At 38.7% G+C, this 25,841-nt stretch overlaps 4 protein-coding genes across 5 annotated transcripts in view; 3 read left to right on the plus strand and 1 right to left on the minus strand.

Moving 5' to 3' along the window:
* The first annotated feature begins 306 nt into the window (after positions 1 to 306).
* On the plus strand, positions 307 to 4,216 carry LOC129717972 (complex I assembly factor ACAD9, mitochondrial). Its single transcript, XM_055668296.1, has 4 exons — positions 307 to 1,603; positions 1,665 to 1,827; positions 2,119 to 2,443; positions 2,498 to 4,216. The coding sequence occupies exons 1-4, from the start codon at positions 733 to 735 to the stop codon at positions 3,020 to 3,022; spliced, it is 1,884 nt and encodes a 627-aa protein (XP_055524271.1). The 5' UTR covers positions 307 to 732; the 3' UTR covers positions 3,023 to 4,216.
* On the minus strand, positions 4,065 to 7,215 carry LOC129717971 (BTB/POZ domain-containing protein 9). 2 transcript variants are annotated; one of them, XM_055668295.1, is made up of 4 exons: positions 7,059 to 7,215; positions 5,848 to 6,793; positions 4,593 to 5,422; positions 4,065 to 4,530 (listed from the first exon to the last, which is right to left on the minus strand). In XM_055668295.1, the coding sequence occupies exons 2-4, from the start codon at positions 6,674 to 6,676 to the stop codon at positions 4,303 to 4,305; spliced, it is 1,887 nt and encodes a 628-aa protein (XP_055524270.1). In that variant the 5' UTR covers positions 6,677 to 6,793; positions 7,059 to 7,215; the 3' UTR covers positions 4,065 to 4,302. The 2 variants fall into 2 exon arrangements, with proteins under 2 accessions (XP_055524270.1, XP_055524269.1); XM_055668294.1 differs by having other exon boundaries at positions 6,958 to 7,211.
* A 4,312-nt stretch (positions 7,216 to 11,527) lies between these two features.
* On the plus strand, positions 11,528 to 12,040 carry LOC129716839 (uncharacterized). Its single transcript, XM_055666678.1, has one exon. It carries the CDS (start codon positions 11,528 to 11,530, stop codon positions 12,038 to 12,040), a length of 513 nt encoding a protein of 170 aa, XP_055522653.1.
* Positions 12,041 to 15,554: 3,514 nt separating this feature from the next.
* LOC129717973 (TATA-box-binding protein-like) overlaps positions 15,555 to 25,841 on the plus strand; it is a 91,569-nt gene continuing 81,282 nt past the window's right edge. Inside the window, exon 1 of the mRNA XM_055668299.1 lies at positions 15,555 to 15,678. The gene's annotated coding sequence lies outside the window, so the exon portion shown is untranslated. The remainder of the gene's footprint in view (positions 15,679 to 25,841) is intronic.

Below are 25,841 nucleotides of genomic sequence, written 5' to 3' on the forward strand. Positions count from 1 at the left end.
ACCTAAACCAGTGAAAACATTCAGATTTACGTAAATTTACGTTGTTTTTACGTGTTCACTTGGTAATATGGTCGGCGTGCGACCAGACCGAACCAAGCGCCATTTTTTTGAAAATTGAGTTTTTAACACTAGTGGATAGTAAAATTGATAATCTATCTTTCATGAAGAAACGTAATCATTTGAACAGTTGCAGCTTGCAGAAAGCATACGGGGTGAGTAAACTTCGATCGCCGATTACTCGAAATAATGTTTTTGGCGCTTGGTTCGGTCTGGTCGCACGCCGACCATATGTCCTTTGTGTGCAGAAGTTATCGGCAGGGATACCAGATGAGCAGATTTGTCTGTTCAACGCAGATTTTCAGAGTTCGTGTGCAGATTTTTATTGATTCGCAGATATTTGCCGATTTTCAATAGTTTCTGCTGATTTTTTCTCATAATTTCCTTATATTTGCGCAGACTTTCTCAAAATGTGTGCAGATTTTTGAAGACTTGGTGAGCAATTTTTTTCAACTTTTTTAAAAATTTCAAGCAGATTCTTCCTGTTCGAGCAGTTGAAGATATTTTATAAAAGCATATGGCATCTCTGGATAACGGATGACATTTGGATTGATGGAATTGAATAACAAGACAATATTCACGCTACATGTTTCTGGTAGATTGAGGAATTTGAATTTAAAAATTTCAAAAACGTCAGGTTATTCACTAGTAAAGTAGCTACCAAACTCAGTCACAATGTTATTTATAAAGAGAGTGGTAATTTCCCGGTTTCAAGTTCATAATCGGCCTTTTTCTTTGGCATTTACTGAGAAAAAAAGTAAAACAACACCATCCTTCAAACCGAGCGAAGATCTACATGAAGATCCTAAGAGCGAAATAAAAATTAATACAAAACCAGCTCATCAGCGTTTAGACAAACGGGAGCCGTTTATGAAAAATATGTTCATTGGTAAAGTAGATACAGATCTGCTAGTATATCCAGAATCGCTAAATCGCGATGAGCAATCTCGACTTATATCGGAGCGTAAAAATCTGGAGAAATCAATACACAGTCTGACCAAAGATTCGCATCACCAAAATAAAGAAATTTTTGGATTGCGGTCCCCGCTTCATTTGGGTGGAAAGCAACTCATTGAAACAGAGTTAGCATATTTCAATGAACTAATATCTGCAGACATTACCACTGCTATAGTGTCAGGGCAACATAACGCCGTTGTAGAGATATTGAATAAATTCGCTTCTGACCGGTTGAAATCCAAATGCCTGGAGGATTTAAGCAGTGGTAGCAAAATAGCCACTTTTGCCTTGTTCGAAGAGGAAGCTCCTAATAATACTATGTTCAGTACACTAGCAAATCCAACTGGAAATGGATGGCTTCTCAATGGAAGTAAATCGTTTATAATTAACGGTGACAAGTCTAGTTATTTGTTGGTACTGGCTTCAACCAAAACAGTGGAATTAATGAACAATCAGGATACAACAATAACTGCCTTCCTAGTAGATGTAAACGCCACTGGAGTTCACCAATGTAGTACCGATGAGACACTTGGATTAAGTTCCATTAAACAAACCACGTTTAAATTTGAAAACGTAGAGCTTAGTACAGGTGAGAGATTTTTCGAACTGCTTTGATTAGTACGGCAAAATGGGTTTTGATTTGCTTTCAGACGATATTATCGGAATGGAAGGAAGTGGAGCTCAAGTGTTAGTAGAACTTCTGAAGACAACCCGTATTCAAACGAGTGTGCTAGGTGTTCAAATAATGAAACAAATTTTTAACCAAATCACTAAACATTGTATCGAAACAAAAACAGGTGCTGGATACGTATTGTAAGTAGTTTCTAAATAAAAGATGTAAGTTATATGTTCACAACATTACCTGTTGGGAATAGTTTGAGTAAATTCAATTAGAATTAGCGCGCTAGCCCGGACATTGTACCCTAGAGGTCGTTTAAGTAAAACTTCCTTTGGTTGAATAGTTGAAATCATCTTCGAAGTGGTGTAATTTAAGGGTTTCAATAACAACATGACTTCGATCAAACATATACTTAGAAATACTAATTTTACATTGAACAACCTTGGAAATCGTAATCTATCATTTGCATATTATTTTTATTACAGAGACATTGAAAACGTCCGGGAGGAGGTGTCGCGTTCATTGTGCTCTATTTATGCTGCGGAAAGTATGATATACCTAACAACTGGATTACTCGACGATTTTGTTTGCCAAGATGCTGAAATGGAAGTTGCTTTAACCAAAATCTTCACAAATGAGAGACTTTTACAATTGGCGTTAGTGCCTTTACGATTTATTGGTCCACATGTCTTAGTGAAGAGGAACAGTTTTGAGCCAATGATACGTGATGCAATGCAGCTCTTCGGTCATGGTGAAACGATGGATTCCGTAAAGTATTTTGTTTCGTTATCGGGAATGCAACATGCTGGGGTAGGCCTTTATAGAATTTTAAAGTTCCGTCAACAACAAAATTTTCGTTTCTAGATGTCCACTTATGAAACAATAAAAAAGGACAGGAACCCAGCCATGAATCCATCCCACGTACTGTCAAAACTTTTCGAGAAAAACACAATCGAGACACCGAAAAAAATCGTTAACATGGAACATTATTTCCACCCGTCACTAGAGCCAGCTGCGAATCGCATCGAACTTTCTATCATGAGATTGAAACTAGCTACTGAGTGTACTCTATCTAGGCATGGTCTTGAAGTAATTAACCGACACATCGAGCTGGTACGCTTAGCCGATATTGCAGTTCTTATTTACGCAATGCTAGCTGCGACCAGTCGGGCATCTCGATCGTACTGTATAGGGTTAGCTCATGGAGACCAGGAAGTTCACCTAGCAAACACGTTCAGCCACGAAGCCAGCGAGACCGTGCTGCGACTTGCTAGGAATCTTGAAGCGGGACAGTTTATCACAAACGACTCGAATTATGATGCCATGGCACGTTATTTGTTTCGCCAAAAGCAGTACTTTTTCGAACATCCGTTAAATAAAAATTTCTAATTGTAATATAATAACCTCTGGCTTGGAATATTTTGGAGCATCCAAAAAATAGCAAACCAGTTTTATGAATTCGGGTTTAATTATTCGCTTTTTTCGAACTGATGTATGATAGAAAGAAAAACTTTTTTAATTTAAAGTGATTAGTTTGGAAGTTATAACTGCATCGGCCATTAGTAGGCTATTACCAAATAGCTCATTGATACTTATGACGAACTTTTCGTTTAATTCCATACAATAATAGATCAACTAACTATGCTAAAACTTTGGGATTATTTCGATTTTGATTCTCGCAATTTTTCACATAATCCGGGAAAGGATATCAATTTGTAGTGCATTTCAACTGAAGATTTACTAGCCAGCAGAAAGTTTTGGGAAATTGAATACAAAACAAGAAATCCACAAAAACGTCCAGAACTCCGGAGAAATAACGAAATTTCTACATGATTATATTTTGATGTTTTACAGAAGTCGACTAGAGACTAGACTCGACCATGTAATTCAAAGGAAACAAATTAGGGATGGGTTCTTAGAAAAGTGTGACCAAACGAGCGCTGCGGCTCACGTAAATAAAGCACAATTCTTTGAGTGCACCAAAACTGGGGTGACAAAGCCCCGAAGGCAGGTGTCCAGCAAAAGTTCCATATACTTTTCACTTTAGTCGGGAAGACTCTTCACTCATTCAACATAGAAAGAGATAGCATGTTGCCATCCCCCTGTGCGCGATGTCACCCTTGGTTCGCCCAAACCAAGGGGATGGCAGCTCTTTCTAAACTCTACACGTTTGACAGTAGGCAACATATCGGGGCTTTATTTAAAAACAAAGCCCCGAGGCAGGCGCCCAACAAAATTTCTCCATACACTTATCACTAGTGAACCTGTATGTTAGAGAATCGCCGAGACACTCACCGTTAAGGCAACTGTCAACATCAAAACGGATAACGACAATGCAAAATTATACAGCTCGCCTGTTTTGATGTTGACAGTTGCATTAACGGTGAGTGTCATGGCGACTCTCTTATGTATAAACTACCTAATCAGCACCTTCGTAGTCCCGAATTCCGGTATATTAGAATCGAGTTAATGAATACCCATTATTTATATTGTTATTCTATTTATAAGTCTCTAGATTATTACAGATTTGAAAATCGATATTTTTTATAAATAAATAAGTTGTTTTATATGCAACCGAACGTATTAGTCAGCGAAAATGAATATTTTTTGTGATCTCCATTGTCAATATACGTAGTGCAATTGCTTATAAGGAGGTAAAACAGGTTCCTCTAGTCTACCAATTCTCGAGTACAAACTGTGCTTTCTCGGCTTGTACAAGGTTGCGGATCTAAAGAATCGGAGTTCAAGTTAACGGATGCTGATAATGTTAACCCGCTATTTGATGGCGATTGCAGAGAGTTTCCCGTTAGACCCATAAGCAACATCCCATCGCGTACTTCATCCTTGACATATTTAGGATCTTGTGAAGGACACTCGAAATGAACGCAGTGGAAAATCTAAAATTTTAAAATTTTTATAATAATGCGTAACAGTCTAAAGTTAAAACGATTTGATTTACCTCATTTGCCGTGTTGTGAGTTCCAACTATTTTAATATACACCACAATCCTGGGGTCAAATGTAAAGTGCTGCCAAGATTTGAGCAGTTCATTACGTTTATCTACGACCATGTCCCATTGTTTCAAATTAGTAGACGTTTCAATATAAAAACTGTATGACCGATCATCACAATCCCACAGCAGTAAGCGCAAAGAAGCAACCCAATAAGGCTGTCCAAGCTGTACCAGAATTACACCGCTACCAAGCTGATGACAAGTATATCCGGAATCCCAGTCATAGTTTTTGACATCGCCGTTCAATAACACATTTCGGGTGCGGCTTACACCTTCTACCACGGTTGCACTCCGTTCTACTGTAGCCACGTTGAAGTTAGGTGCTAAAATTCCATTTATTACTGGAGTAGTCTTTTCAGTGAACATTGCCTCAAGAGCTACCACATGGAATATCTTGTTGACAGTGTTGTGTGTTCCAATCAATCTGATATAGCGCACCGCACGCGATGGAAAATACAGATACTGCCATGATCGACAGTAATAATCTGCATGATCTACTACGCGATCCCAGTTGGCTTGATCAACGGACACATCCACATAGTACGAATATGATCGAGAGTCTCGATCCCAAAGCAGTATCTTTATGTGATTGATGATGAACATTTTGCCCAGTTCGACAATAATTCCTTGTGCGGTAGGCGTATCACTTATTGAATGCCGCGTATATCCTTTATCCATATCGTACGAGTTAGTATCCCCGTCTAATAATGCAGGTCTATACTCGCCTTGTATAGTGCGTGAATTGAACTCCTTACAAGCGACATTTTCCTCTGGCCCTGAAATACAATAACCAGCAATTTGGAGTAGTTTGCAAAATTTTTTTAATAACAAACTAGGATAAACTTAAGTCAACTACTTCGATCAATAAAACGCAGGCCAGTAAGCTAATTGCAAAATAGTTGAAAAAATATGGTATTATATTCCGGTTTAGGAACCTATTGCTTCATCGATACGGTTTGGTAGCTAACTGTTATTGCAGTCAGGCCTGGATTTGAGGGGGGCAACCTTTTTTTTTTGCTCGTCACCTTCCAGAACGATACCTCTAAATCTTTTAAGAGCGTCTCTCAAACAAATTTGCCCCCAGCGTCTAAATCCGGCCCTGATTGCAGTGTAGTGAAATTCTATGGTTTTAACAGAAGTCTATCAACTCTATCTTCTTTTAGAAAAAACGCACGCTTGACAAGTTTTTTACAATACTTACATAAGGCACCTCGATACGGTAATTGGCTCGTTGCTGTTTTCTCAGCTATCGCATCTAACAAAAGATCCGGATTCAATATACCTGACGGTCGTACGACATGTAGTAATTGCTCCAACGACATAAGCGAGAATCGCACCTTTGAAACAACTTCTTCAGCATTCACTCCGTCTCCATTACATTTGCACCAGTCATTTACTGCTTGAAATATTTGAACCTCTGGAGCGAAAAATGAGTTGCGTGCCAACAAACTGCAGATAGAGTCCTGTGAAAGGTTTTTAAACGTCTCATGTTGTAAAATTTCTCCCGCGTTACGATCCAAAAAAGAATGACAAACGTTGGTGAGTCCTTCTAAACCAAATAACTTTGCCGCATCCAAAATCGCGCAAACGTTGTTCAAGGACAGGACTTGACGCAAGTAATCTGAGATAGCAATTTCTAAGTCAGTAAATCCATATTGATTTGCCAGGCCAAGAGTATCCAGAATATTCTCTTCCTTCATTTGCGCCAAAGACATATTTCCTGAGTATATATATTTCAATAACGCCTTAAAAGCTTTCAATGGTATCTCCAGATGAATTTCATTTTGGTTTGTTTCCGACAATCCACCATAAAGTAAGGCTCGGAAGTACTCACTGCGAGCTGCCAATATTACCCGATGAGCTGGTAATTTTTCGTTTTCTACAATGAATGTTACGTCGGAATAGTCGTGAGACATGCAGAGTTGTGCCATTTGTTCACTGAAACGTGCCGTCAACGCTACTTCTTCGATTCCTGGTTTATTTACGGGTGACAACAGAGGACCAGCCATTTTATGACTCTGGCTGCTCATCGCTGGTGCTGGTAGCTCGTTGGCGCAGCACAACGAACAGCACAGCACATCCAAAGGCTTAGTCGCAGCTATGTCGTATGAAAAATATTCCAGCAAGGTTAAATTCTTAATTGAAAGCTGAAAAAAAAAATATTTTATTTTCTATGACAATCCATGTCGATTGATATAAAAAAAAGATTCGTCAGCTGGAACTGTTTGATAGCAACACTAGACAAATAGATGACTCATGAGTTGTTTTGTGAAAATCGATGGCATGTTTTGAACAAAAATCTGATACTTACAAAAATACACAATTGACTCGTTGTTTCTGAAGTTATTCGTTGTTTTAGTGGTTTCCTATACACGTATAATGTTGATTCTTTGTAAATAAACGACAAATTACCTGCTACGTAGTTCAATCAAAACAATTAGTGATGTGATCATGTCATGAATTGAGGGATTTTCATTTTTATTCATTCGTGACTTTTTCAAAGACGTGAACGAAAACTTCAATGTAAACTATAAAAGGGAAAAGGGTGATTATTAGAGATACTCAGAGAAACAGATAAGCGATGAAAAACACCGCTGATTTGGCAACTAGGTTTCACATATCAGAGGTGCCAGATGTCTTCTCAAAGCGCAATGTTGACTTACTTTTTTATCGACTCGTATAAGGAACCATTTAAATATTACATAACGCGGAATTTGGCAATTTTCAATACCCACCTACCCCCATGTAACGCAATTTTACATGTTTGCCACATGCAATATAACCACATACATAAGACATACGTAACACTGGCGTTTTTTCTGGTACACGTTGCCCCATAGTACTTCGTACCTCGCCCTGTCAAACTGCTGGATAAATAATGAACAAAATGAATTTTCTTTTTCTCGGCCTTATCGAGCCCCAAAGAAAATCCCATAAGGAACTGTCAAAAAGTTATTTACAAAATCAATGCAGAATTTTCGAGTAGGAACGAGACAAATGCAGGGCTGCGCAAGTACACTGCCTTTAAAAACAATTCAAACAGAGGTTTTTTTACAGAGGTTGGTACTTTCGAGTAGTTCATTTTGTACCAACTTATTTGGAAGATTTCTTCCTGAGTGTTACGTATGTCTTATGTATGTGATATAACGCTCCGCTGAATACCCCCTCCCCACCCCCTAGAGCGTTATGTATTATTTGAATGATCCCTAACTGATGGTGACGGTGGAAGTCCTGGGGAATAATAAAGTGCATCACAAAAACCGTGAAGGTGTTAAATTTGTGTGTTTATTACCACACATATAAGACATACGTAACACTCAGGAAGAAATCTTCCAAAAAAGTTGGTACAAAATGAACTGTTCGAATGGTACCACAACATACATAAGACATACGTAACACTCAGGAAGAAATCTTCCAAAAAAGTTGGTACAAAATGAACTGTTCGAATGGTACCACCACATACATAAGACATACGTAACACTCAGGAAGAAATCTTCCAAAAAAGTTGGTACAAAATGAACTACTCGAATGGTACCACACTCTGAATAAAATCTCTGTTTGAGTTGTTTTTGAAGGCAGTGTACCTGCATTTGTCTCTGTTGATATGTTGCGACAATACAATCACAGTAGGTGTCGTTGTTAAGCAAATATCGTAGTAGCCTTAAGTAACTGTTAGTTCAACAGAATTTCATTATTGTTCCAACTGCCAACCGGAGTAGTTTGTTCTACGGCTCTAACCAGTTAACAATAGGCCATATCAGTTAACAATGAAACCAAGTTTCAAGCTTTATTCAAACGAACATGGCCACTCCAACGTCAAGTTCCTTGCTAGGCGGAGGAGATGCTGCACCGATTCGGATGTCCAGTTCGTCAAGTCTGCCGTCAATACAACTTCTGCTAGGCCGCGAAAACTGGCCGACGTGGAAGTTTGCGGTCCAGACGTTCTTGGAACTGGAAGATCTTTGGGAAGCAGTCAAACCGAAGTCGAATGAAGACGGAACACTGGCGGTCGTGGATGCGTTGAAGGACCGGAAAGCCAAAGCGAAAATAATTCTTTTATTGGATCCGGTGAATTACGTACATGTGAGGGAAGCTACTTCTGCGAAGGATGCGTGGTCAAAGCTAGAAGCAGCGTTCGAGGACTCTGGTTTAACCCGGAAAGTCGGCCTGTTGAGAAAGCTTAAAACAACGTCTCTAAGCACCAGTGACTCCATGGAAACGTTCGTCAACAGTATCGTAGAAACGGCACACCAGCTACGAGGAATTGGTTTTGCAATCAGTGACGAGTGGATTGGAACTCTCCTATTGGCCGGATTGCCTGAAGAATACCGACCAATGATTATGGCACTTGAGAATTCCGGAGTAGCAATTACCGGAGACATCATAAAAACTAAACGGCTGCAGGAAGTTCGAGTACCTACGTCGGGAGCTGCATACGCAAGTAACAGGCCGTGGAAAAAACAAGCCAAGAAGAATGAAGAACCGAATCCGTCATCTAGCAAAGGACCAAAGTGTAGGCGATGCCATAAATTTGGCCATATTGCAAAGGAATGTTCTTTAAAAGCTCCCAGAAAGAGTATAGCGTGGTATACGGTGTTGTCGGCGTTCGAGGAAGACAACAACGACTGGTATTTTGATTCAGGTGCTTCAAATCATTTCGCCAAGTCGGAACGGTCCTTAGAGAGCCCCTCGAGTAGCAGTGGTACAGTCCTTGCCGCCAACGGAGGATCAATGAAGGTAATCGCCAAAGAAAGCATGAAATTGAAGCCAGAATGCTGTCCAGATGATCCTATCGTAGTGCATGATGTCCAGGTGATTCCGGAACTTTCGACAAACTTGCTTTCGGTGAATCAGATTGTCAAACGTGGACATACGGTTACATTCAGCAAGGATGGCGTTAAAGTTTTTACCCCGAATGGCGAAATAATGGCTACTGGAAGTAGGAAGCGTGACCTGTTCAAGCTGGATCAGTTACAGTCATCAAAAATCTTGACGTGTTCGTCCCAAGAGAGCGCGGAGCTGTGGCATAAGAGGCTAGGTCATATCAACTACGACAGTCTGCAAAGGATGAAAGGTGGCCTAGTTTCCGGAGTCGAGTATTGTACGTCGCCCAGAAAGAGCGAAAAATGCAAGATATGTGCTATGGGTAAGCAAACACGTTTGCCGTTTAGCAGGTCGGGAACACGAGCGTCAGATCTGCTGGAAGTCGTCCACTCGGATATTTGTGGACCTATGGAGGAAGAGTCGCTGGGTGGAAGCAGGTACTATTTGACGTTCACAGATGACAAATCTCGTCGAATCTTTGTGTATTTTCTGAGGGAAAAGTCAGCGGAAAGCGTGTACAACGCGTTTGAAGTTTTTCGTTCCATGGCCGAGCGACAAACCGGGAAGAAAACGAAGATGCTCCGAACTGATAATGGGAAAGAATTTACGAATAGAAGACTAGAAAACCATTTGAGTAGTTTGGGAATCCGTCATCAGACAACGGCGGAGTACACACCGGAACAAAATGGACTAGCTGAACGAGTAAATCGAACCATCGTCGAGCGTGCACGGTGCATGCTCTTTGAAGCGAGTCTGCCAAAAACGTTCTGGGCCGAAGCAACAGCAACGGCCGTGTACCTGACTAATCGATCTCCAATTAAAGGACACGAGATGACACCAGAAGAAATGTGGTCCGACAAGAAGCCCAACCTAGCACACGTTCGAGTCTTCGGTTCAGAAGCGATGGCACATGTTCCCAAGCCGAAACGCAAAAAGTGGGATGCAAAAGCGTACGAATGCATACTCACTGGATTTGACGAACAAACAAAGGCTTACCGTTTGTGGGACATACAATCCAAGAAAATTGTCAAAAGCCGAGATGTCACGTTCATCAGCGAGAAAGGAGAGGAATTGTCGTCAACTTTTAAAGCTCAGTTAATGGCACATGATCGTAAAATAGTCCGTTTAGATCTTGGTGATCCATTTCCTCTCGAAGACTTCTCCAAAGTAAGAGAAGCACCACACGAAAATAAAGACGCAATAAATAACAACGATGATGATGAACCGATAGAGAACGACGAATCAGGCACTGATGAAGATTATGAAACTCCAACGAGCGACGTGACCGTATCTGCGCTCCCCCCGCAAACATCTTCAAATCCACCCGAGTCACAGGTGTTGAGGCGAAGCGGAAGGGAGCGCTATCTGACAGGCAAGTTAAAAGATTTTTTATTTTCGAGCAAAGGACTGCCCTCCGATCATTTTTCAGACAGCCAGTCCGAGCTTAGTACCAACAAGAGCACTGGAGAAAGCTGCGACAGTCCTGAACATGACGCAAGCGCACACTAGCAGGGACTAGCAGCCAGACGTCAACCATTGGTAAATAGCGATCCCCGTAACGCATCCGAAGCCCTGAGTGGACCAAAAGCAAAATTCTGGAAGGACGCGATGGACGACGAGTATCTGTCTTTGATCAAGAACGATACATGGGACATTGTTGAACTGCCCGCGAACCGCAAGGCTATTGGTTGCAAGTGGATATTCAGAACAAAGGAGGGCGAGAAAGGGAACGTAGTGCGGCATAAGGCTCGATTGGTGGCTCAGGGATTCACGCAGAATTTCGGAGTGGACTTTGATGAGGTGTTCGCACCTGTTGCCAAGCAAGTGACTCTCCGGACGCTTCTTACCATTGCAAATCGACGTAATATGTTGGTAAAGCACATGAATGTTAAAACGGCGTATCTTCATGGAAAGCTGGAAGAAACCATCTACATCAGCAGCCAGAAGGTTACACCATGGGAGGTCCAAACGCAGTCTGCATGCTGAAGAAAAGTTTATATGGACTTAAACAATCCGCACGTGTGTGGAATCAAAGCATCGATGCAGTTTTCAGGAAAATGGGATTCAAGCCTTCGTCAGCGGATTCATGTCTTTATATAAAAAAGAAGGGCAATACGTTTACCTTCATCCTGATATACGTCGACGACATGCTTATAGTAAGTCAGACTGAGGAGGAGTACAACACAGTATACCAAGCACTGCAACAAGCCTTTACCGTAACTGCAGTTGGTGACGCAAAGCATTTCCTGGGTATCGAGATCGAGAGGGATGGCAACGGTTTTCAGCTGAACCAGAAACAGTACATTCTGAAGCATGCGGGACGATTTGGTCTGGAAAACGCTAAGCCATCAAGAATACCGTTGGACCCTGCGTACCTACAGCAGAAGGAGGAGAACGAGACACATTTGCCAAACAATGCTCGGTATCTGAGTCTCATCGGCGGTCTGCTGTACATTGCAGTTCAAACCCGGCCGGACATAGCAGCAAGCGTATCAATCTTGGCCCAAAATTCAAGCTGCCCAACACAGCTGGACTCGCAAGAAGCCAAGAGGGTACTAACACATACATAAGACATACGTAACACTGGCGTTTTTTTCTGGTACACGTTGCCCCATAGTACTCCGTACCTCGCCCTGTCAAACTGCTCGATAAATAATGAACAAAATGAATTTTCTTTTTCTCGGCATTATCGAGCCCCAAAGAAAATCCCATAAGGAACTGTCAAAAAGTTATTTACAAAATCAATGCAATGTTACGTATTTGTCGAGTAGGAACGAGACAAGTGCAGGGCTGCGCAAGTACACTGCCTTTAAAAACAACTCAAACAGAGGTTTTTTACAGAGGTTGGTACTTTCGAGTAGTTCATTTTGTACCAACTTATTTGGAAGATCTCTTCCTGAGTGTTACGTATGTCTTATGTATGTGGTACTAAGGTACTTGAAATCTACATACGATCATAAACTACACCTCGGATATACTGCTGCTGGCCTGGAAATGTTTGCAGATGCTGACTGGGCAGGTGACCATCGAAATCGGAAGTCCAATTCCGGTTTCTTCATTCGACTTTGAGGTGGCGTAATCAGTTGGGCTTCCCGCAAACAGAGTTGTGTTGCATTATCGTCAACAGAAGCCGAGTTCGTGGCATTAACTGAAGCGTGTCAGGAATTAAGCTGGATGCGAAAGTTGCTGATCGATATGGGTAAAGATGTGTTCAAACCAGCTACTACCTACGAAGACAATCAAAGCTGCATTCGTTTAGTAGAAAGCGACAGAATTGAAAAGCGATCCAAGCATATCGAAACTAAATATTTTTACGTACGTGACCTTCAACAGAAGCAGCAGATTATTTTGAAATACTGCCCCACCGAGCTCTTGCTTGCAGATATTCTCACAAACAACACATACGATTAAAAACGTTACGTGAGAAAATAGGAGTACTATAAGATTTTTGTCGAGGAGGAGTGTTAATATGTTGCGACAATACAATCACAGTAGGTGTCGATGTTAAGCAAATATCGTAGTAGCCATAAGTAACTGTTAGTTAAATAAAATTTTCATTATTGTTCCAGCTGCCAACCGGAGTAGTTTGTTCTACGACTCTAACTAGTTAACAAGAGTCTCGTTTCTACCCGAAAAATGAGACATTGATTTTGTAAATAACTTTTTGAAAGTTCCTTATGGGATTTTCTTTGGAGCTCGAAAAGCCGAGTAAAAGTAAATTCATTTTGTTCATCATTTGTCAAACAGTTGGACAGGACGAGGTACGGAGAACTATGGGGCAACGTGTACCAGAAAAAAACACCAGTGTTACGTATGTCTTATGTATGTGGTACCACCCTCTTTATAAAATCACTGTTTGAGTTGTTTTTGAAGGCAGTGTATCTGTGCAGCCCTACATTTGTCTCGTTCCCACTCGAAAAATGCTGCATCAATTTTGTAAATAACTTTTTGACGGTTCCTTATGGGTTTTTCTTTGGGGCTCGTTATGCCGAGAAAAAGAAATTAATTTTGTTCATTATTTGTCGAGCAGTTTGGACAGGACGAGGTACGGAGTACTATGGGGCAACGTGTACCAGAAAAACGCCAGTGTTACGTATGTCTTATGTATGTGGTGTTACCTTTCTTGTTCGTTTGGCTCGGATTTTGACATGTTCGTTTGGCTCACAACACTCTCTTCGTATATCCACATACATAAGACATACGTAACACTCAGGAAGAAATCTTCCAAATAAGTTGGTACAAAATGAACTACTCGAAAGTACCAACCTCTGTAAAAAAACCTCTGTTTGAATTGTTTTTAAAGGCAGTGTACTTGCGCAGCCCTGCATTTGTCTCGTTCCTACTCGAAAATTCTGCATTGATTTTGTAAATAACTTTTTGACAGTTCCTTATGGGATTTTCTTTGGGGCTCGATAAGGCCGAGAAAAAGAAAATTCATTTTGTTCATTATTTATCCAGCAGTTTGACAGGGCGAGGTACGAAGTACTATGGGGCAACGTGTACCAGAAAAAAACGCCAGTGTTACGTATGTCTTATGTATGTGGTATATCACTCCCTCTGAGTATTGCTAGTGATTATCAATGCTTTGTAGAAAAGTGAAAACAGGAATGCCAGAATATGTTTTATGTATCTTCACACTCCACACACAAAGAAAATATTACCAAGTGAATACGTAAAAACAACATAAATTTACGTGAACCTGAAAGTTTCCACTAGTTTAGGTAAATAATACGCATAAAAAATGCGAATACTTAATTTTGGGTGAAAATTTGTATGGAGTTTTTGATATTGATATTGATGATTCAAGGTATCCAATTTTACCTATATGATGACTTCAATACAGGTACTAGAAACTAAGTAGATCACTTTTACCTAAAAGTACCCGCACAGAAGTGCTGATTTACGTCAAAAATACGCATACTTGGGTATTTTTATTTTTCTGTGCACGAGAAAAATATAGTCGCCACATACATAAGGCATACGTAACGCTGGCGTTTTTTTCTGGTACACGTTGCCCCATAGTACTCCATACCCCGTCCTGTCCAACTGCTCGACAAATAATGAACGAAATGAATTATCTTTCTCGGCTCTATCGAGCCCCAAAGAAAATCCCATAAGGAATTGTCAAAAAGTACTTTACAAAATCAATGCAGCATTTTTCGAGTTGGAACTGTGGTGCTGACATGTAGTGTATAAATAATAATAATAATAATAAATAAAATAAATAATCGTACATTAATTTGTTTAGTTTACCTAGTCTAGAACCAAAAATTGAACCTCCCTACAAATATCTTCATTGCCTTAGAGCAATAAACAACCAGCAGCATACACGCAGATGCGGGAATGGCAGAACTCGAAAAAAATGTATAGTTGTATCACATACTTAGACATACGTAACACTGGCGATTTTTTTTTGGTACTCTTTGCCCCACATCACCCGGTACTAATACCAGTATGAACTGCTCGACGAAAATGAACGGAATGAATTCTCTTCATAGCGGCTCTACTCGAGCCCTCAACAAAATCCCTTACGAAACTGTCAAAAAGTTGTTTACAAAATCAATGCTGCATTTTTCGAGTGGGAACGAGACAAATGCAGGGCTGCGCAGGTACACAACCTCCATAAACTACTCAAACAGAAGTTTTTTTTAACGGAGGTTGGTACTTTCGAGTAGTTAATTTTGTACCAACTTCTTTAGAAGATTTCTTCCTGAGTGTTACGTATGTCTTATGTATGTGGTAAAACTATGCACAACTACAGCAACTTTCAAGGTTTTTTATGTTATTTTTTTCGGGATTTTTTCGCAGAGCGTGAAGGAATATGAAAAAAAAAACGCCAACTTAAGCAAATGGCATTTGGCGCAACCCTACAAATTTCGCAATTTCGAGCAGTTGCGTAAAATTGGAAAAAACATATGGCATCTCTGAATCCCGATACAATCGATACAATCAATTCGCGACTATGAAGTTAAAAGCGATTTAAAAGCTGTTCGCACCTATAGGCGAACTTGGTATGCGATTGTCAAAATGTGGGTGGTGAGAAAAGTAAAAATATTTCCTTCCTTCTTTTTCTTATGTGAAAACCAAACAAATATCAGCAGTTTCGTAGTCCCGATTACAATTCTGATTCAATCTAGTTTGCAATGGTGTTAAAATATGTAATAATAATAATGGTTTAGTGAAAAAGTGCAAATGGCAATAAAAATAGGTAAGCTCATTTTCTGTTTTTCAATGCGGCTTATGTTTATGTAGTAGACGAAATGATTTCTATAAATTTCGAAGATCGTTTTTCGAAATTGCAAGCGTTTACAAATACTTAATCTGCTAAATAAATATCGATGCTGTTAATATTAAATGTTATAAGCTTTAGAATGTTAAGATGAAAAAAATTTTGTAACAGAAGCAATAAAAGAAATGTTAGAATTTAATTAAACCACGTTTTGAATGGTCTGTATGTAGGAAACTGTTCTGGGAGTGACTCCTAGAAGAATTACAACTAGTTCTTCAATTTTTACTTTATAGTCTTTAAAAAATTCTAGTTTTGAAGAAAAAGGGTGATCGAAAAACCTAGAATATCAGCGAATGTATTTTGCAATCAGATAATATCCGGGAAAATTGAAAAACAAGGAAACAGCGAGACGCGATTCTTTTTTGAACGGCTGTTTAGCGCTAGAACGGATTTTTCCCAGCATGAAAGGCCAATGCGAGACGGGTTTCATATCCGATCAAATACATTTTTACGAGGATATCATGGGAAGTTAATGTACCTATCTAATATTTCGAGGAATTTAAATTCGGAAAATTTTCCGACCTCTACCTCTTTTTACTTTACGTGCATAAAGCGGTGTAAAATACCGTAAAAATTGACCGAATATCTGTACCTTAGCCTTTTCTCACAAGACATCATCTATCCCGATTTAAATACTCTCTATCGGAGCTTCTTTCCACTTTAGCTAGGAGTTCAAAAGTTAATGCAGTTAGATTGTCTTATTTGAGTAGAGTGGCATGCTGTGCAAAATGTAACGAAAATACGTCCTCTACATATGCCTATAATTTTAACATAGAACAATGGAGTGCGAGAAAAACAAGAATATAATTTCACTACCACTGAACGAATTTTGAAATCCAATGTCTTGATCGTTAGGTGCAGTTCGCCACAATTTGAGGTGTATCTGCAACAGGGACGTAGTGGAAGGTAGCAGTATCTAACTGATCACGAGCTGATTTTTTGTTGATGTTATATACATGAGCATACACACAGCAGGAAAAAAACAATAATAATATAATCAGTTAACAAAATGCTCAACAATATTTTGATTTCCAAATGTCGATAGATAGTAGTTTAGTATGTTCTCCGAACAGTTTGGAAAATCCGGAATAAAATTTAATCCGAACACCACTCCTGAAAATCCGGATCATCCGGAAAAAATCCGTACGGTTGGTATACTTATATATATACACTAGCGGACCCGGCAAACTTCCTGCCGCTTTTGTTTTATTTAATTCATTTCAAACATTCTAAATTGATTTCACAGATTAACCTTGCGGTTTATTAACAGTTTGCAACTGTCCGAAGAATCGGATATTGGATATGCTGAAACAAATCGTTTGAAATAATTGGTTTCATCGAAATCACAACATCCTCGTCATAAGATTTGTCTTAAAGTATCGTTTCTTGTAATACATTGGTTTTTAGAAGCTTTACGTCAAACTTGTCTTATTACATAATTTTGGTGGACAGTTGGCTACTTCTTCGTGATTATTTTTATATTCTACTGGTTTATTCATACAATATGTTGATATCTACGAATTTCGTTTTGAAAGATAAAATTAATATCGCCGACATAGTTGTGTTTCACCGTGTGGATCGCAAATACACATTTAGGCGGCAGAAAACTGGTACTTCTCCACTGCCAATCGCAGGCCCGGATTTGAGGGGGGGCAAAAGGGGCAAATGCCCCGGGCATCCCGATTCGAGGGGCCCCCCTAGTCCTTAGGCGACCTTTTTTTTTTGCTCGCCACCTTTCAGAACGTTACCTCTAAATGTTTTTTGAAAAGAGGGCCTCACAAACAATTTTGCCCCGGCCCCCCCACCGTCTAAATCCGGCCCTAGCCAATCGCTAACAATTTTTTCGAGAAAATTTCTGTAGTCGGATGTTGAAACAGTGAAATCAAATTGCTCAAATAATCACATTTCTCTGACAATTAAATTATTTATACAAAGGGGGAATGCCATCTTTAAAGGCTATTTTAAGGAATTTTTTTCTGGTTTCTCTGTATCAAAAGCAAACAATACCTAGTATCGATTCCTGCTGTTTATAAGTGTATATTTATTGATCAGAAAGAGTTCTTTACAAAGTTTGGCGTAGAACTACAAAGGGCTGTTTATTACTCAAACCATTAATTCAAAACAAACTTCTGTTTTTAATTATTTGAATTATAGTTCTAACACTAAAAATATTGTCGCCCAAGTAGAAAGTCGAATTTTTCGACTAGCGACATTCGATTTTTCTCTCATACCGTACATTATACTTAACGTCAGAAGAAATGCGCTGTATAGCAAATCAGATGCGCTATACAGCGCACTACTTCCGACGTCTCTCTGAAAATGATATTGTGGTCCTGAAAAGATTAAAAATGGCGTCCTGGGTAATATTAGGCTTCTGTGCATCATGCTGATTATGGAAATACCCGTATTAAAGGATTAGATGACATGTGGAGTGATTCCTGGCCTCTGGACATCATTCTGGTTCCGGAAATTTTCATACTGGGTGGCATCCAGAAACCGGAAGTCGCCACGGAAAATAAACAGAATTTAAAACATACTAAGTGCCCACCAAAAAGCACAAACTTGTACACGATCATCACAGATTCTGCTTAAAGTTGGGGGAGGAATTATTCATCAATTTTGGTGTCGGTCGGACCCCCCACCCCCCCTCTCTGTGGGGTTTGTTACAAGATAACACATTATTTTGTCAAAACTACTTTTTTCTATTTCCTACCATTTATAGACGTAAGACATCCGCAAAATATTGATATGTGATTTTTGAAGAAATAAAGCAACGAATTCAGGAAAAATATTGTTTCTGACCGAAAGTGTTTCCAGATAGATTATTTTTGTATCTAAAACTAAATTTGCATTTTTCGGTAAATGTAGCCAATTTTATCTTCAATTTGATTCATTATTACTGATATTGATAGTGTAGTAGAAATATTCTTGAACACACTGAAACAGCAAATTAGCAATTTTGTTCCATTGTTTTACCCATGTCCTAAACTTGTATCGTCCAATCGACGACCTCGAGAGTTAAAACAACAAAGAGCTGTTGCACTCCGTAACTACGTTAGACGACGAAACGCAATGACTATGCCATCACCACTTCAAGCAAACAGTATAAACTTAACCATTTCTCTACTCTCAACTCTAACCGTTTTTTCTGCTCTCAACACGTATACGCACTCAATCACAGTTCAAACGATCAATTTGTAAACAGTAAGCAGGAAGAAAGTGGGCTCCCCAACAGGATGTTTCTTGGACATGACAGAGCGAAATCACTTGATGGTATTGGCTCTTTATTTAGGAAACATTTCTCGAGCGTATTTAGTTCGACTTCTTCAAATACGTCTCAAATATAGAGCTGCCTTCGCAACGTGCCTCACAACGTAGTCAATCTAAGTAAGTTTAGTTTTTCTAATGAAGATGTTCCTAAAGCCACAGAAAAACTGAAAGCTTCTGCTCCGCTGGGCCTGACGGCATTCCAGCCATTATTTTGAAAAGATGTGCAATCGTGCTAAGTGCAGAGCTCCGAAATCTCACATTCAATGCTTGGAATACACCTGAAATGAAACTAACTGTGCACTCACTCTCACCCTTTACAGTGATACTGAATTGAATCTAGTTACCCTTACCCCAAATTTAACGTTTTACTGATTCGGCTGGTGTTACTTTTTGTCATGCTTTGCCATTCATTCGTACGAGAAAGTAATGCGTGATATCAAACTTATAGCGCCTATTTAGTTTCGTCAGGCTACAACAAGCATTGGGCGCTGTACAGAATGAAGCATGATTCTTTAAATTAGTGTTGATATAGAACCATTTTACCCGAAACCAATGGCTAATAGTTATTTAAGCACCAGGAATTGGAAAATAGCCATCAACCCAGCGAATTGATAGAATTTTGAACAGAGCCTTCAGTCAATCAAGCGCAAAGTAGTTGATATTTGAACGAACGAGAGATTCACACCGCTATCGGCACGGTAAAAAGTTTTTGTCAGAGCATGCTGTATGAGAGATAGAATAGAATGAAATAGGTTAGACTATTGTACTCTGAATGCTCTTATTATTCGCTTTCACACAGTTCTGTCACTTTTTTCGAACTCTGCCTAAGTGTTCCCCTAAGAATGAGTTTTAACAAATCGCTATTGTTTCCTGATTGTTGGAAGAAGTCGGCTCTGTTTCCAGTCTAGAGAGTGTCGTTTATAAAAGATCCAGGTGTTTATATGATGTATACATAACGTTAAAATCAACTGACTACAAGGCCAAGACATGACTACTGAAAGGTGAAACAATTTTTTCAGTATCCATGGGGACGACTGTACGGTGCTGCCACCCGCAAAATGATAATAATGTGTACGAATGTTTAGTTTTTAAACATGAAACTTTTTGGAAGAATCAAGAATTATCGGCGCATCATTAAAAATTAAGCGTACCATCAGAACTTCCTGATAACCGCTATGAGCACGTTCTACAGCCAAGTTTTCCACTCTTGCCGAGGTTAATAGAGCAAAAATCGGGTGCCCCGGTAAACCTGACCATATGAACAATGGTTCTGAAACCTGGCTTGCGACATATCAAACTTCAAGTTTTGGTAGAATGGGACCTAAAAATAAATATAACCCCTCAATATAAACCCCCACTCTGACAGTCAATTTCAAATTTTTCTTTCGTACTTTGAAGTGCAAAAAATATGGCAATAGCATTAAGTGCAACAAATGACAATATCATTGATCTGCATGTTATCTTAAGCGTCGAGCTGACCATACTGCTACACCTTTTTTATCTACAATCTTGAACAGCTCAACGATCGATGACGGACTATGCACGATAAATCGATTTTGCTCATAATGACAATTTTATGAGAATTCAAGGCATCAGATGGCAGCAAAAAACCGTCGGAAATCGGTCGTGTTCAAAATGTATGAAAAATATGGAAGTTAGGTATCTTGTTCCAGTTATCTTTGTTGACTCATAACTAATCCTTCAAGCACCACTATTCTCATATCATTGCCCAAGCAAACAAAAACTTCGGCTTCATGATGAGAATCGCCAAGGAGTTTACTGATCCGTTTTGTCTGTTATCGCTATACATACATACGTCTCACTAGTTTGCTCTGTTTTGGTAACACCTGTTGTTATATTGAGTTTAGAAAATGTTCATGTTTATTCAAAAGGTGGTGAGGTACGCGCATTTGAACGCGGAACCGCTGAAATAACGCACGTAACAGCAAGAAAAACATTAGCAAATACGTTGTCTCTTGTCAGTTTGATGTCCATTCCAATCATCGCCAATAACAACTCTTATATATTTGAACAGGCTCAATTTTTTTAAAATCATTTTCTAGCTCATAAGCTGATATTGTTGGTTTGATATACAATGCAATCAATATCAGAGTTAATTTAACAACTTTGATACCAGTAACCTGTGTTAAATATGATATACAATAAAAATCACGAATTTTTGCTTCATGGTATCATGATATGTTGTACTCTGGCTCGTAAACAGCCAACATTTTCATTTGATTTCGCATCCTTAGTGTGCGTCGTAGGAGGTTTTCGCTCGTGAATGTATAACAACCGTCTATCACACAAAAAAAGATGGTCAATTGACACGCTGTCATTCGTTTGGCGATTTTATTTTGGCCTATTTCTGTCTACTTCGTTTGGCGATTTTATTTTGGCCTATTTCTGTCTACTTCGTTCTATTTACGTTGATAAATATTATTGCAATGATACAATATATTACACAGTGCAACAAAAATTGACTTTTTTCTGCCTGGGTTTTTATAGATAATTTTTTTGTGTATTTTGATGCAAAACCAAATTTTCCTGAGTTCGAACATATTTCAACTTAAGGGGCAATTAATGGCGCCATTTTGAATATTTGAGAAAATTGAAAAATCGGAAATTTTCGATGTTTTTTCGACGCCGTTTTGTTTGTAAACCAGATATCAAAATTCTCTAGTTTGTCCACATATTAGCATCTTCTTACCCATCTTTTGAAAAAAAGAAAAAGCTCAAAACGGTGATTCTACGAAAACGGTTTTGGCATGGTTTTAGTATATTTCACAAAGGGACCATACTTAAATGACGTAGCATTTATGGGGGGATAATCATTTTGTGACAAGGGGGGAGGGGGGTTGTAGTAAAATCGACGTAGCATTTTTTTTAAAGACTGTTTTTTTGCAGGAAAAATGTATTCTAAAATTACACTAAAACATTGCACAAAGTATTGCAGCGAGATCTGTCGAAATGTTTTTATCTGTGGCATTTTGAAATCTTCTAAATGCTCTGCTACATAAACAATCACTTGGATTTCCAAACACACAATCTGTTTTGAATACAAAAATTGTTGCTTTTTTGTGGCTTTTAATAGTGGACATTACAAGATACTTCATTTCATTTCCGGAACAGTTTTTGTGTTTTCTGCAGACATGGATCATACTAAGTTGTTTGAACACCTTTACGCCTTGTACCAAAACACAAGCCCTTCGAAGCAGAAGATGCAGTCACGAGTCTATAAGTTGTAAATAAATTGGATCAGACACGGTTTTTTTTTCAAGTATTTTTTGTATGTGTTACTACAATCAGGTTTTTATTACGTACCTCGTAAAAAAACCGCGTTAATTCGAAAATTCACGTAAAAAACGCGCTAATTCAAAAATCCGCGTTAAAACCGTTAGAACCAGAATTTAAAATTGTCCTCTTTGACGGTCATTCCGGATCTTTCGGAGGGCGGTGGGTATTTTTTTGGACTAAGTCTTCTACTAGATAAACACTTAAACGTTTCTGGTTCCAAACCCACGTTAATTCGAAAATTCGCGAAAAAGTTTTTGAATTAGCGCGGTATCGCGTAAAAAAACCGCGTTAATTCAGAAATCCGCGTAAAAAACCGCGTTAATTAAAAAATCCGCGCAGAAAAAAACCTCGTAAAAAATCCGCGTATAAAACACCGCGTAAAAAACCTGACTGCACGTATTTCTGTACGTTTTTTCAGAAGCGGAGAGGAGGGTTTCGAATGCTACGTTTTTTTCAGGGGGGGTTTGGGTTTTGTGACCAAATGCTACGAGGGGGGAGGGGGGGCTTGAAAATCATGAAAAAAATGCTACGTCATTTAAGTATGTTCCCTAAGAGCAATGCAAAATAAGATTTACTGTATAATCTTACTAACATTACTAGTTATTAGTAGTTATTTAAATAAACAAATTGAGGATAAAATAAGTGGCAAACAGTTCTGATTCTCCAGTTTTTCATATAGATTTTTATTTCAGGTAGTCTTTTTGAAGAAATATTTGGCGAGCTCTAGCGAAACTAGCAACCATTTCCGCTTAGAAACTCAATGCTGGTGAAAATTTGGGTTTGGGACGAACTTGCTATGCGGAGCAGTTGATTGAAAAAACATTACAAACTTGCCACGAAGTTTAAATTTTGGAATTTTTTGAAAAACTAATTTTTGTACATATTTCAAATTCGTATTTTTTCTGTAAATTATACAATTTGACTGTAAAAAAACTATTTTTGATGTAAGTACATTAAAAAATGTTCTGAGAAAATAGCATAATCGTTTGCGAGGTTTTTCAAGAAAACATTTTATTTATTTTATTTGTTGCTGCGTACGACTTTTTACATGCTTTTTGTTTTGCAACTGATCTTAGGGTACGATGCTGGCCTAACTAGTCAGTCGTCGTAGGTTCGTGTCTCAGCTCGAGAGAGACTGTTAGTGTCTGCAGGATCGTAGCGCTAGCCCTGCAATCGCCCCGTGCACTGAACAGTTGGCTGCTAAATCTGTGGACAATAAACAAAAATATTTTAAATATTCTAAAAACCAAATAATTAGCTTGATTGATGTGATATTTCCGGCAAAGCTGTAGATGGTAGTTCTATTTAGAATATTGATTGAATATCTCAAAAATTTCTGAAGATTTTTTTTCGAAACTAGAACGATTCGTTTGATTGGTGCGATGTTTTCGGCAAGCTTTTTGGCAGTAGTTGACTATTAAAAATATTCTAAATTAAACATTTCAAAGAGCTGATTTTTGAAAAATATTATATTTTTTAAAAACGGCATAATGTAAACGGAACATTGATGATCATGGAGGAATAAAAATTAAAAATTCCTTAGAAAAAAATCTAATAAAAAGGATTTGGGAAAATTTCAGGAAACATTTTTTTTTTCTTGAAAAGTTTAAAAGAAATTAAAAATAAATTTGTTTCCTTAACTAATGCCTCAACTTCCCATGACTTTTTCCGCAAAAAAAAAACAAAAGTACGCGAAGTGCTGTTTTGTTTGTTGTTGTTGCCCTAATAGGTTGTTATGCGTTGAATAAAAACGGTGCTTTTATCATATTTTAACAAGACAGATAGACAAATATAATGAATGCACAATATAGCTAACATTTTCGGTAAAAGTGATATGCGCTATTACTTCCAATTTAAGGTTCAAACATTGACGATCATCCGTCGATAGAACAAAACCTAGTTACCGTTTTTGACAATCGGGAATTTCTTGCAATCATGCGGGAAAAATGCGGGAGCTCGAAAATGTAAAATGAGTGGCCACCCTGTATATGCCACTCGGCCCTTTGGAGCACTTTTATACTTTCGGTTTTGCAAGTGATTGCTATACCTTTCTAGGAGAAAGGCAAAACATGTTTCTAAGACTGCTTGAACTCACCCACTTTTCTCAGAGATGGAAGGACTGATTTGCACAAAATAAGTTGCAATAGAAATGACTAGTTGCCTAATAATACCCTATTGAATTTTATTATAATCGGTCTGTAACTTTATCTGTTATGTATAAAAATGTAAAAGCTATGAAACTCCATTATCTCAGAAACTACACAACCGATTTGAACAAAATAGGTATCAAATGAACGGACTGTCTTCAAAACCCCTAAATAACGAATTTTATGATGATTTAACATGTAGTTCGAAGGTTATGAAAAGAAACGTGTTCAGACTTCAGAAACTTTTTTAAATTCACTCGTGTTACCAAAGATGGCATGACTGATTTCAACAATCTTAGTTTTAAATTGAAGGTTTAGTTGCTTTATTGGTACCCATTTCATTTGATTATAACACTGGTTGACAAAATAGAAAAACCTAAATTAATCAACCTAGCGGTCAGACCCAGCTTTTCTCATTCAAACTTTTATTTGTAAAAATAGATTCACATGAACGCTACAATCCAATAAATGTATATTCACTCTTTAGGTTCTAAAATATTGATGTTGTAATCTATACATATAAAAATGCAGTCTGGTCTGTCTGTCTGTCTGGCTGAACCATATAGGCTCGAAAACTACCGAGCCGATCGAAGTGAAAATTGGTATGCAGGGGTTTTTGGTGCCGATAAAGGTAACTCTCCCAGCTGGTCTCGAGGTACGATGCTGGCTTAACAAGCCAGTCATCGTAGGTTCGAACTCGGCTCGGGAGAGACTGTTAGTGTCAGTAGGATCGTAGCGCTAGCCCCGCAATTGTCCTGTACACTCAACAGTTGGCTGCGAAGTCTGTGTATAATAAACAGAAGGACCAAGGCTTTGCTTTTTTAAAGGATCCTATGATAGTTTGAGACCCCTCCCTCTTCTGGAAGGGAAGGGTTTTATACAAATGAAACATAAATTTCTGCACAACTCAAGAACAAACCATGCAAATGAAACCAAATTTGACATGTGGAAGTTTTGAGGGATAACAAATATGTTCATAATAGTTGGACGCACCTCCCTTTTCTGGAAAGAAGGGGTTCAATACAAATGAAACACGAATCTGCACATCTCGAGAACTAATCGACTAAATGGAACCAAATTTGGCAGGTAAATGCTTTTAGTGGTAAAAATATGTCCATAATGTAGCAATGGGCGATATTGTATCGGTATCGGAAATATCGATACTTCTGAGACGATATTTCGATTTTTTGGATCGATACACAAACGTCCGATACTCGACCGTATCGATACTGAAAACCGCGATATTTGTATCGATATTCTTTTATGCATAAGGCAATCCACGGGTGACGTTTTTTTGCTTGTACGTTTGTTACTGTTCCTGGTTTTTAAGCTGCAAAATCAAAACACGGCCAAAACCGAAATCTTTTA

The sequence above is a fragment of the Wyeomyia smithii genome, chromosome 1 (genome assembly GCF_029784165.1).
Source record: "Wyeomyia smithii strain HCP4-BCI-WySm-NY-G18 chromosome 1, ASM2978416v1, whole genome shotgun sequence".
NCBI classification, from domain to species: Eukaryota; Metazoa; Arthropoda; class Insecta; order Diptera; family Culicidae; genus Wyeomyia; species Wyeomyia smithii.